Below are 12,668 nucleotides of genomic sequence, written 5' to 3' on the forward strand. Positions count from 1 at the left end.
GCTTCCTTCCAGATGAGTGCATGCAGGATCGCTCTTTTCGTGTGTTCAAGAAGAGCAGCTTGAGTGGGTGGGGTGTTTTCCAGCATGCGCCCTTTCTTCGTGAACAGGTGTTTTCTGGCATCGTTCACCTTGTCGGAAACACTGGTCTTGTTGAACATCAACGAGACAAAGAGCTCAATCTGGCTGAACTTGTCCGGTGATGCAAGCACCCAAAGGAACAGCTGTGAATTCTGGATCAGACATCCACACTTCCCAGCATCTCTTCTTACTGACACCAAAGAAAGATGACACAGTGTCGCAGCCAGTCAGAGAATGAAACATCAGAGGTGCTGCTTATTTCTCTGGGCGTAGTCGTGAATAGGCAGAAGACGATAGTGGGATCCAGCACAAATGCCACCCACAGGTTTTACCATGGAGGGAATGGTAGTGAGTGAGCTGTTGCAAGCACCACTACATCAGTGTCTAAATTCCTGATCATGACGTCAGTGTGATTCATTCTGGCTAGGTCAGAACAGTTTACAATCAGTCTGGTGTCAGCCTCTACGTGTGAACAAGGGGACAGCCTGGCTCCTAATGGTCCTCACTAATGTCACTAGAACTAACAAAGTCCACACCTTGTGTTGCAATGACCACTTTCCCGTCTTCCTTGACGAGCTTCAGATTTTCAGACACGATGAAACAGCTCTTCTTTGTTTTGACTGTTTCATAGGAATTCTGGCCGATTGCGTGGCAGAGCAACGTCTCCGTTCACTCTTCTCCTCATGCCAGAGCCTCGTTTCTTCCTCACTGATAACTTCAGACTGTTGTCACGATAACAGTCCCAAACAATGTCAACGCGATCAGCGTTAGACAGGCACACCAGGACATATGCTAAAAAGACAGCATCACTGTACTCTTGGAATGTTTGTGCTTGGCGTGGCTTCAGAATGTGCACCAGCGCAGCACCATCAATGAGAACAGCTGATACTTGTGGTTCAGTGAGTACTGGGTCATGAGTTTTCTCAAAACAGTGCAGGAGATCGCTTTTGTTGCCGTGGCGCAATTCTCCAGAATCTGAGATTGATGGAGTGAATGACTGGTTTTCGTGCTGAAAGAATTCATCAAGGTCTCCTCCTCTAGCCTGACATCCAACATACAATCTTGCAAACAAACCACAGTTGGTCTTGGCTGTCTTCAGCTTCAGATTCTTCGTCATCTGAGTAGACTTGTTCTGATTTCTGAAAAGGGCTACCGGTACTCTGTTAAGGTGAATTGGGTCTGACAGTGGCTTTGACCTTAGCAGCAGCCTTTCAGCTAGTTTCAACCGGCTCAATCTGGTATCTTATCATGGCTTAACCTGAAGTGCAAAACCCTCGTCTGGCGATGTGAGCCAGTCCCAACATCGTGAGACGTAACTTGTTGTCAACTTGAGGGTCAATCTTCGAAGCAGATTCCCGAATATGTGACTTAAGCTGGTATGTAGAACCTCCAGAAAGATTTCCAGTTTTGCCACAGTTAAACATACAGGTCTCTTGTGGAGAAACTTGCCCACTCTCTCTGCGTGATCTCTTTCCTGTCTCGCCTTCATCTTTTTCAGCTTCATTATGCCGTCTCTTTTCAGCTCTGTCCAACATTCTTTGGTTGTAGATAGCACGGCAGTTCTTGTGCCACCTAGCTCCATGTTTGGCTAACTTCTTCTTCTTGTCGTTCGCTGTTATATCGTCAGTCCGGACTGCAGGGCGAAACGTGCTGTACGTCCTCTCCAAGTCCTCTTTGAGGCCGTATAGCTTCTGGCCAGGTGGTGTCCCTCAGAGCACTGTGGTATGGACAAGCCTGCAGGATGTGCTCTGCTGTCTGATTCTTGCCACACGGACATAGGGGGGAGGGAACTAGCTTCAGCTTTGTGGCCATATGATGGTTTAGTCTGTTATGTCCAGTGCGGAGTCTGAGTAGGACGACTTGTTCTTCCTGACCCATCATTGAATTTGTCTATTTTCAGTGATGACTGAAACGCTCCAACTGCTTTAAAACCTTTTAAATGTCTCTCTGCTGTGCTGTAGCTTTCTTCGGTGGGATTTATCAGCTTTTCTGTTGTGTCCTTCTGGCAAAAGATGCACAGGCTCCAGTCCATGTGTTTACTCACGCCGCTTGCCATGTCTTCACTGCTTCAGTCTGAACACACACTGTTAAGTAACGCGTTGATATAAACATTGATATATACACATTATTTAGGTCCCTGGGCTCATCTGTATATCACCAAAGCTTTGGTGTGTTCCCTGGTCAATTCAAGCTTATTATTTACATTCTTTTGTCTCTATTTGGGAGCACCTACAAATATAGCCTAACCCAAAGGTTCCAAAATATGATTTTTCGCTCATTTTTCAACCTTTTATTTATTTTTTCACTTAAAGGCATTAAAAAGACAACAACAACCCAATAATATGATGTTATTATGTTTATTCAGTCTTATATTATAGTTTATATGTGTTAAAACGCCCAAACTGTGTGTTTGACATTGTTCGCGTTTAGGCACTCCGTTGCCTAGCAACAAAATTTACCAAAGGACAAAAATTGCTTGCCCCCCCCTGGAATTTACATTCTTTGGGTGTCTTCTAACAGCACACCAAATGATATGTTGGTATACAAATTTGAACAATCGTTTCAACTAGGGGCCCCACTAGATAGTTGTTTTGGGTAATTCATTGATTTGATCTGTGTGTGATTTTTTTTCTTTGGAAGCTACTTGCATTCTTGCAAAATGGCAGAAAGAATAATGGCCAGTGTTGTCACGCATGAAAATGTAATGTGATTCCAAACCCACCCTTCTTCCCTTGACAATTTTTTTTATCCTGTCTGAAAGAGTGAAAGTCCAAGCCAGCCGCAATGCATTGATGACCAGGCCGTTACCACTCCTTGAAAAATAGTTGCATGCAAGTAAGTTTCTTGGTCTTTTGCAGGAGATGGCCGCAATGACTCGCCTGGGTACTGTGCCCAGTACTGCACATACACTTTGATGGACAGTGAAACCAAAAAAATCCTGACCATCAAAACTGTCGACAAGAGGGAGACGGACGGAAAGTCGCCACGAATGGAGACAGAGGGCTTCCGCAGGGCAATGAGTGACCTCCTGCAGAAGGGCATCAATGTGAAGGAGGTGGTCACAGATGCACACACAGGCATTGGAGCTGTGATGAGTGAGTATGCAATAATGGCAAAAGCTTTAAAAAGAGTTTTGTTGTTGGGTTTTTTAACATCTGTCAGGTTGTTATCAGAAGAAAACATTTTTTTGACAAGTAATGGTTTTTATTTTTTAAAGTACACATACATTGTTGTGTGAGCTTACATTTGCACTAAATTAGTTCAGTTCCAAGTGTTGTTATACAATTAAAACACAAAGTAACGACACTGTTGCTTATATTTCAGGGGGCACATATCCTGCTTTGAGTCATTCGCACGACATCTGGCATGCTGCGAAGAACCTGAGCAAGAAACTAACAAAGGTATATTGTCATATGGTGACAAGGTTTCTTTCTTTACTTTACTTTCTTTATTTGGTGTTTAACGTCGTTTTCAACCATTCAAGGTTATATCGCGACGGGGGTGACAAGGTTGATTTAAATCGTTTTGTTTATGGCAAGTAATAAGCTGATAATTTAGTGTTTATTCATGAAAGCTTTTCACATTTTACCTGACGGACAACATAAGTGAGTGATGCTGCGTCAAAACTGTTCTAATTGAGGAGAATTTAGATTATGTCATACGATCCAAATCGGACTTATAAAAGAAGCGTCTATAACTGTTTCATGTCCTAGTGTTTCTGTTAGAATAGAAGTAAGTAACAGACACAATGGGACCCCTTTTAAGACCTTCAACAATCTGAGAAAATTGTGTCTTAAAGTTAAAATGTTGGTGAATTTACAGAGGTTATGAACAGACATTCTGGAAAAGTAAGGTCTTAACAGGGGAGGTCTAAAATTGGGAGGTCAAAAGGGTGTTTCATGATCATTATTTCCTTGAATGAAGGCAAGTGCAACCTTCCCATATACTGCAAAGACCTTAGCAGCTTTACCTGAGACAAATGACCCAGTGGGTAATAACAAAGAGATTCCAAAAATCAAACCAAGCAAGATGGAAGCATTATTATAACTTATATGACAGTGTTAAATGCAATAATCTCACCTTCAGTGTTCTATCTTCCAACAACATGGAAAAGACACCATGTTGGTAAACTTTATTTTGCATTGGAAGGGCAGTAATACTGAGATGGTTATTGTTGTAAAATTGAATAGATTAGGAAAGGTATGTAAAGTAGCTGTATGCATAATGCACAATTTGCTTCTGTATTTTAGCTTGGAAGCCTAAGGAAACATGCTGCTCTACAGAAGTGGACGAAAGACATCGTGAATCATTTTTGGTTCACCTGCCGAACAGCTACAGACCACAGGCAGTTTGTGGTATGTTTTTTTTAATGCTATGCATGTACTTTAAATGTTAAAAAGTTGACCTCCATGGCCAACAAACAGCTGTCACCCCATGCACTTAATTATATAATTGCCATATAAAATGTGCTGACTTTTGGGGGTAAATTTCAGATAAGGAAACAAGGAAGATATATGAAATCCGTTCGTGTAACACAAGACATAGAAAAACTAATTGCTCTGGATACAAACTGAGGGGGGTTGTTGTCAATATGTAACTAAACCACATATTTCAGCCTTCAGTTTATCGATTATGTAAGTCCTAGTAGCAAGGTTGTTTGAGTATGTATCTTTTTTTTTAAACTTGTGTACAGGAGCTCCTTCGCGGTGTTTTGCACCACATCACAGGAGACCATGAGTGGGCCCTTGGATGCTGCCAGCATGGTGAGCTGTCTGACAGTGACAGAAACAAACCTTGGCTGGACGCCAGAGAGGACAGCGATACCATCAAGGAACTGGCCAACATTCTCCTGCACCCTCGCCTTCTTAGTAAAGTGAAACACTACTTGAACTTCCGGTGAGTTGTTTTCGTTTAAGGTGGGATCTTTTTATTACATTTAGTCTAGTTTGGACAAAATATTTTTCATGTAGACGATTTTTGGATAACCAGAATTTGGCTATTGACTGGGAATCGAGAAGAGGGTGATAGTATTTGCATTAACATGTGGTTTGTCCGTGTGTAAAGAATAAACCTGGGCTATCAAGTTATTAAAAACAGCATCAGAACACAGATAAAGTGAGCATAGCATGTTCAGTTTGGTATGGTAACAATACTGATAGCAGTAGTATGAACTTAGACCCATGATATCTGACATCTGTGCATTATGACAACACAGGAGCACAGCTGACCTGGAGGTGTTTCACCAGCACATACTCATGTATTGTGCCAAGAGGTATGCTTACACGCCTCCAGTGTACAGGATCAGGAATGTCCTTGCTGCTCTGGACCACAACTTCCATTTGGGGAGGAGTGTGAAAACAAAACCAGATGGACAAATCCAGTAAGATATATATTAAAATGGTGTTGTTTTGTCATTATTTTGCTGTTTTTATGTTGTTTCAATTGTTTGTTTCTTGTTACGGGTTATTGTGTTCTTGGTTACTTCAGCACACATACCAACATACACTGTCCACATCAATAGACACAAACAAGCTGATGGTATCCCTTTTTATTCCCTTTTTTCTGCATGAAAAGAAATCATAGAAATTGCAATCACATTACATTTGTTCATAACATAAAACATCAAATTATGAAGAGAAAACTATTCAAAACAGTGAGAGAAAAAAGACACATCAATTATGTTTCCAGGTACATTTCACACAGGGTAGGCAACTATGTGAGCAATAGTGTGGAACGTGGGTTAGAACTATTATGTAAACTGCAGTAAAACTGCAGTAAACCAAAAGTATCTTTTATACAAATTCTCTATACTCCTTTTTTTGTTCTTCAAAGTACTAACACGAGACTTTAGTGGGGGGTTGCTAAGACTGAGAACTGTGTTACAAAAAACTAAAAAGGTATGTTGCCATAACGTTGTTATTGAGAAAAAATATATGTTACAATCACGAATATATTGACCCAGCGTGTAAAGTGATTGTTGTGTAAGGCTTGCTTTGGTCAATATATCCTCACATTTTTTTTATTGGTAGGTACCACCGTTGCTTCAATAAAAAAAGTGGACGGTGGACTGTGTTCCCTGTGAAAGAGGAAAAAGACTACAGCTACCTAAAAGACCTGACCCTCCAGGCTCTTCTCAAACGCATGCAGGACAGACGCGGAATGAAGAGGAGCAGAGACCTGGAGGATGCTGATCCCCGCCGCATTGCCCGAACCATCATGGGTCAGGCTCCGCCCCCAACTGCTCAGCTGGCAGCTGAGCAGGTGTCCAGATTTTCTGGCACACCAGCTTTTTCTTCAAACTAGACTTGCAACCCTCTTAGCTAACCAGTTTTTAGAAAGTTCTGACCAAACATTATTAATACCTCAGAGCTGAAAGAACAAAACAGAATTTGTATTCTTCCAATTGTTTACAGCATGTGTTTGGTGAAAAATAAATATCTGCTGCAATCCACTCATTACTTCTTTGTTTACCCGACTTTCCCATTTTTGGAAGGCTTTATCCCAGGTCATTTTGCCTGTGTAATCTTAGATTCAGGATCTTTAAAATTGACCTCAGATATTTTTGTTAGGCTATATATTCCAAGGTGTTAAAACCCTTACAGAATGGACACCATAACTTAATCCACAACGTGTACCATAATTATAGCATAAAAAACCTAAAAAAACCCAGATTTTCTTGCATTCAGCCGAATAGAAAATGAGTGTTTGGTTAGTTTTTTTTATTTAAACAAAAAGACATCATAAGATCAGAACATAATTATAATCAGTGTAATCAACATGTATAATTTCTATACCACAGTGATTTTAGGTAGTGCTAGAAACAAAAAATCAGTCCACAAAAACTTATGTCGTAATGAATATAATACAACGCTAACAATCTCTAAATCAACTTGTTGGACGACCAACAGTCATTTCGTACACCAAATAACCCAGTACTGTCGTTTCCCCAACTAAAATGTTTGTACTTGTAGTTTCTTGAGACAACATGATTTTGCCAACATCATCTTGCTCTCTGTAATATTAATTGTTCCATCTTTCATGCTCTATAATTCTTTTAGATAATGCCAACTCTACAAACAACGGGTTAAAACAAGCGCCAAGTATCATGTTTTTGTGGCGTACGGAACGCGTTTGAAAGTGGAAGCAAAAATGTATCCGGGTAATAGGTTAGCTCTGTCAAGGGAATAATGGGAAGGTGATGGCTGGTTAGAGATATTGTGGGTATTTTCCAAGCTTGTATACACAATCATTGCTCTTTTGCCCGCCAAAGCAGCTTTTGAATGGGCAAAACAGGGTGTTCATAAGTTGCACTTGAACACAAAATGCAGAAAAACAAACACGTTTCGGTTTCGCATCCGTTGATAATGCCATACTATTTGAGTTTTCTCTTATTTTGTTGTTGTTGCTGATCAATATTCAATTTCATTTGTTGTGGGTGCGGCACAGAGCTGTGTGATACTGTGTTTGGCAGAGGACGGCTCAAAAAAGATGTTCTGTAGGGCAGACAGATCTTGATGATTTTTGAGTCACTTGAGAAAAAGTGACTCTATGTAATCGGTCAGTGTTAGTCTGTCCGGCCGGCCGTCCGTAGACACCACCTTAACGTTGGACTTTTCTCGGAAACTATCAAAGCGATCGGGCTCATATTTTGTTTAGTCGTGACCTCCAATGACCTCTACACTTTAACGATGGTTTCGTTGACCTTTGACCTTTTTCAAGGTCACAGGTCAGCGTCAAAGGAAAAATTAGACATTTTATATCTTTGACAAAGTTCATCGGATGTGATTGAAACTTTGTAGGATTATTCTTTACATCAAAGTATTTACATCTGTAGCCTCTTACGAACGTTATCAGAAAAACAAGGGAGATAACTAGCCTTTTCTGTTCGGCAACACACAACTTAACGTTGGGCTTTTCTCGGAAACTATAAAAGTGACCGGGCTCAAATTTTATGTGAACGTGACTCATTGTGTTGTGAATAGCAATTTCTTCCTGTCCATCTGATGCCTCATATAATATTCAGAACTGCGAAAGTGACTCGATCGAGCGTTTGCTCTTCTTGTTGACATAAATATTTACGGTACGAAGAATTTTGGTCCCCGTTAAACAATTAGCGGTCCATTGGAAAGGCATAGTAATTACTCACTAGTATCTTCTGCAATTTTAACCCCAGGTTTCTTGGCCTTGTAGACTTTTTGTAAATCTGACTTTTTGTACTTTGAAGAAAGTATCTACAGCATTTGATTTGAGCACCATTAAAAAAAATTACAAACGAAGTGTTTGCAACAAAAAAGTAATTTTTAGATTAGGTGACTCAAATAAAAAAAATTACAAGTACACGTACACAATTATGTGACAAATTTAACCATAATTTCAAGATAAAAGTTTTCTTTTTTTTTCTTCTCAAAAATACCCTTCAGCCCCCATTTTTGACTCACATGCGAAGCAAAAGTGAGTCTATGTACTCACCCGAGTCGTCCGTCCGTCCGTCCGTCCGGCCGGCCGGCCGTCCGGAAAACTTTAACGTTGGATATTTCTTGGACACTATTCAGTCTATCAGTACCAAATTTGGCAAGATGGTGTATGATGACAAGGCCCCAAAAAACATACATAGCATCTTGACCTTGCTTCAAGGTCAAGGTCGCAGGGGCCATAAATGTTGTCTAAAAAACAGCTATTTTTCACATTTTTCCCATTTTCTCTGAAGTTTTTGAGATTCAATACCTCACCTATATATGATATATAGGGCAAAGTAAGCCCCATCTTTTGATACCAGTTTGGTTTACCTTGCTTCAAGGTCAAGGTCACAGGAGCTCTTCAAAGTTGGATTGTATACATATTTTGAAGTGACCTTGACCCTGAACTATGGAAGATAACTGTTTCAAACTTAAAAATTATGTGGGGCACATGTTATGCTTTCATCATGAGACACATTTGGTCACATATGATCAAGGTCAAGGTCACTTTGACCCTTATGAAATGTGACCAAAATAAGGTAGTGAACCACTAAAAGTGACCATATCTCAAGGTAGAAAGGGCCAATAAGCACCATTGTACTTCCTATGTCTTGAATTAACAGCTTTGTGTTGCATGACCTTGGATGACCTTGACCTTGGGTCAAGGTCACATGTATTTTGGTAGGAAAAATGTGTAAAGCAGTTCTTAGTGTATGATGTCATTGCTAGGTTTAGTTATTTGACCTTGACCCTGAAGGTCAAGGTCATGTAAAGGTCAAGGTCAAGCATGTGAGTCGTATGGGCTTTGCCCTTCTTGTTGGCCTTGTACTGTTCACTGCCACAGACAGATACAAGGAAAAGATGACATATTTGACATGTTATAAATACTGGATGGCTTTAACCATGTTTAATCGCCAAAACGGTCTGGTTTAAATCCGGTGTATTGGCCCCATGCATCTGGAAATTTATCCCTGATCTTCCAAACGCAACACGATGGTATAACACGTCTCTGTCCCGCACCAAGCCTCCCATGGACCCACAATATAAACTGGCGATATGCTGCATGCCTATTGGCTCTGTTGTTGTCGTCTGCCTCGTCATCTGCCCGTATCATGTCCTGGCGATACTTTCTGGCCAGGCTCAGGACAGCTTCATCCAGAATAAGGACCTCAAAATCCTGTTATAGAAAGAAATATGCATTTGTTGTTGTACATAGAAACCGTGGTTTCACATCTGCCATATACTTTTCCTTTCTTCTTTTCATATTGAAAAGTATGTGTGGTATGTAATCTCACTGATGGTTTTAACTTTTTTCAGTAAAGAAATTGAGTTTATGTATGTGTTTTATATGTTCTGCATACAGGATTGTTAGAATTTCCATGTGTTTGCTCTCTAAACACATATATATTAAAACCATTTAAAGTTGCTTTTTTTGTTTTCTCCTTCCTTTTCCTCACAAGTGTCTGTTTCTGGATGAATGTTTATGCAGGGGGCATTGTATATTTCAAGCTTGGGAAAAAAGAGGAAACCAAAATTAGATTGAGAGAAAACATAGTATTATCTATCTGAAGGCTTGTCACATTTTGAGTATACTGGAGACTCACTCCATTTTAAGACCCTGTTTTCTCCGATATTGTTTTCATAACTTCTGTAAATTTACAACAATTTTAAGAGTAAGACTCCCTCCTTTTTAAGATCTGAATTTCTTAGACTTTGTGAGGTCTGAAAATGTGGGTTCCACTGTACCTGCATCAAATGGATAGTATGGAAAGTGCTACAAACACAAACATACAACTGACTTACGGCCAAGAGTGTGAGGCATGTTGCCTTACGGCAACATACTTCTTCAATCGTTTTTCGCATTATGCGGCACTTGCCACAGATGCACCAGTCAGGCACTCCATCTCCAGCAGGTGGGGGGTGACCATGGTCTGGTCTGTCCGGGGCTGGCTCCAGAACGTCGAAGACCAAGCTGGGGTACTTCTCCAGCATGGTCACAAACAGCTCTCGCAGACGCTGCTCGCTAACAGTTTCAATCATTGTCTGCAACAGTAAATAAGAGAGAAGACAAATGTCATATCATATTTACAATCTCCATGGGTCGGGCTGAAAAAAAGTAACACAACACTAACACTTCAGTAAACACCATGTTCCAAATCACATAAGAAACAAAAGAAGTTTGCACTCACTCTCATTCTAGAACGTCTGTCACGAATGACAGTAAGCGCACTTGTAACGGCCAACTGTCCCCTGGAACCGCGTCGAATTCTCTGCCTTCCTTTGCCACCTCGTTGTCTCCCTCTTCCACCATCACTTGCTTCTCTTGTAGTTGTAACTGTTAGTGTCGCTCCTTCTCCCCCTGGGCCGAATAGTTCGTCCCCTCCCTCTCGTTGGAGGTGTTCCCCTCGCTGGAGGGGTTCCTGACAGCGACACATCACTGAGGGGGTACACCCGTGTTGGTGAGCCACTACTGGCTGTAGAGACATCCGCATCAACCTGAAATTGATTTCTTATTATATAATTATCAAATACTACTGAACTCAAACTAACACTTCATGTGTACACACACAGAACACACACACAGAACACACACACAAAATAATTTCGGATGGGAAAATCCTGTTCACAATGACATTTATAAAACAGCAGAGCAAACGCCCTTGAGCAAACCAACCGCAACTGTGGTAAGTGACTTGCTAACGAATTTACAGTGAGGATGATTTTAATATACTGAACACCTAGTGACCTACCCCTCGGCGAAATCTCAAACAAAACAAGAGGCGAAGCCTTCAAGGCTCACGTAAGAAATAGACAAACAGTAACACAAACTCAATCACTCCGTCACACATACACACCCACACACACAGTAAGCTTAGGTGACACTGTGCAAGAAAGAGAGACACTAGATCTAGATCTGTCTGTCTGCATGTAGCCTACTTACAGGGACACGACTGCCAAATAGTCTCGGCCCGCTCAAAATAACAATGACCGAGACCACACACACCACGCGAGAGAGAAAGACTACAGGGAGGCATGCCGTCATGATGCATTAATTGACGTCAAACACTTTTGACCGTGACGTAATCTTATGCGAGCTTTATCCATAGTCTTGGATAACCACTCACACATAGACTCGGAAATGTTAAAGTTTCTACCACAGACATACACACGCACACGCACACACACACGCACAAACGCACAGACAGACAAAGTTACGATCGCATAGGCTACACTTCGTGAGCCAAAAACCACTGGGACATGAGCTATGACTCGCTTTCAGACCTGAAGAAATGCGATCTAACGCCCACCTATATTTCTGTAACCACAGAACCGAAAGTGAAACTAAAAGGGTGGTGTAGTGGTATCCGGAGTAACCGTTACACCCCCCCCCCCCCCCCCTTCTTCACTTAAAACGTCCAAACATATAAATATGTATGCACTTGAAATCAATCTTATTATTTTGATGTATAGAAACGTCTGGCTTATAAATGAGGTTGATCCAGGACATCATCATGATCGACATGTATCACAAGTCTTGTGAGCAGATTTTTGCCGCATGAAAGAACAAAAGTATACACACTCACCTCTGTGCCCGTAGACTCCGACATATTGTTGTTCACGTCCACAACAAAAACAAAACTAGACGTCTTCCGTGATCACGGTTTCGTCGAAGCCAAAATATGACAAGACTCAAAAGAAACAGACCGTGTTATTGTCAACACTGAAAGGCTGGCGTCTTGTCGGAACCGGAAACGGCACAGAGCATGCGCACAGAACAAACTGGTATCTTCCGATGTCACAGAGTACAAATAAACATAATGATTTCTTGTCTGGTTTACTTGTTCTAAATGGCCATTAAATGTGATTCATTGGCTCTGAATGCGGCATTAGAGGTAGTTGTAGGCTATAGCTAGTGTGTTTCATCAGGCTAAAACTGTTTTTATCGTGAGAAGATTTGAATCGTTCTGTAAACCATTTTCGGCATACTGGGGCTTTAACGATAGTAATATCAATTTGGCGCACCATACCACCCCGCTTCACCACACCTCACGTCACTTCACTGCTAGTAGTACTCCTTTTCGCTATCTTCCCAGCCATGTAGTGGTACCCCCCCCCCCCCCCCCCCCCCCCTAG

General features: G+C 41.2%; 1 protein-coding gene and 1 long non-coding RNA gene across 2 annotated transcripts; one reads left to right on the top strand and one right to left on the bottom strand.

Moving 5' to 3' along the window:
* Positions 1–462: 462 nt before the first annotated feature.
* LOC138952005 (uncharacterized) lies at positions 463–9,960 on the top strand. Its single transcript, XM_070323583.1, has 6 exons — positions 463–3,173; positions 3,403–3,479; positions 4,329–4,433; positions 4,772–4,974; positions 5,294–5,458; positions 6,108–9,960. Exons 1-6 carry the CDS (start codon positions 2,993–2,995, stop codon positions 6,379–6,381), a joined length of 1,005 nt encoding a protein of 334 aa, XP_070179684.1. The 5' UTR covers positions 463–2,992; the 3' UTR covers positions 6,382–9,960.
* Positions 9,836–12,641, bottom strand: LOC138952011 (uncharacterized). The gene is made up of 2 exons (XR_011451281.1): positions 10,724–12,641; positions 9,836–10,577 (listed from the first exon to the last, which is right to left on the bottom strand). It is a non-coding gene; the product is annotated as an uncharacterized lncRNA (long non-coding RNA).
* Between the last annotated feature and the right edge of the window lie 27 nt (positions 12,642–12,668).

Source organism: Littorina saxatilis, linkage group LG17 (genome assembly GCF_037325665.1).
Source record: "Littorina saxatilis isolate snail1 linkage group LG17, US_GU_Lsax_2.0, whole genome shotgun sequence".
In the NCBI taxonomy this organism is placed as follows: domain Eukaryota; kingdom Metazoa; phylum Mollusca; class Gastropoda; order Littorinimorpha; family Littorinidae; genus Littorina; species Littorina saxatilis.

Coding starts and splice junctions, on each gene's coding strand:
- LOC138952005 (XM_070323583.1), top strand. CDS start 2,993: ATGGACAGTGAAACCAAAAAAATCCTGACCATCAAAACTGTCGACAAG. Junction 3,174..3,402: donor AGGCATTGGAGCTGTGATGA/GTGAGTATGCAA, acceptor CTTATATTTCAG/GGGGCACATATCCTGCTTTG. Junction 5,459..6,107: donor AAACCAGATGGACAAATCCA/GTAAGATATATA, acceptor TTTTATTGGTAG/GTACCACCGTTGCTTCAATA.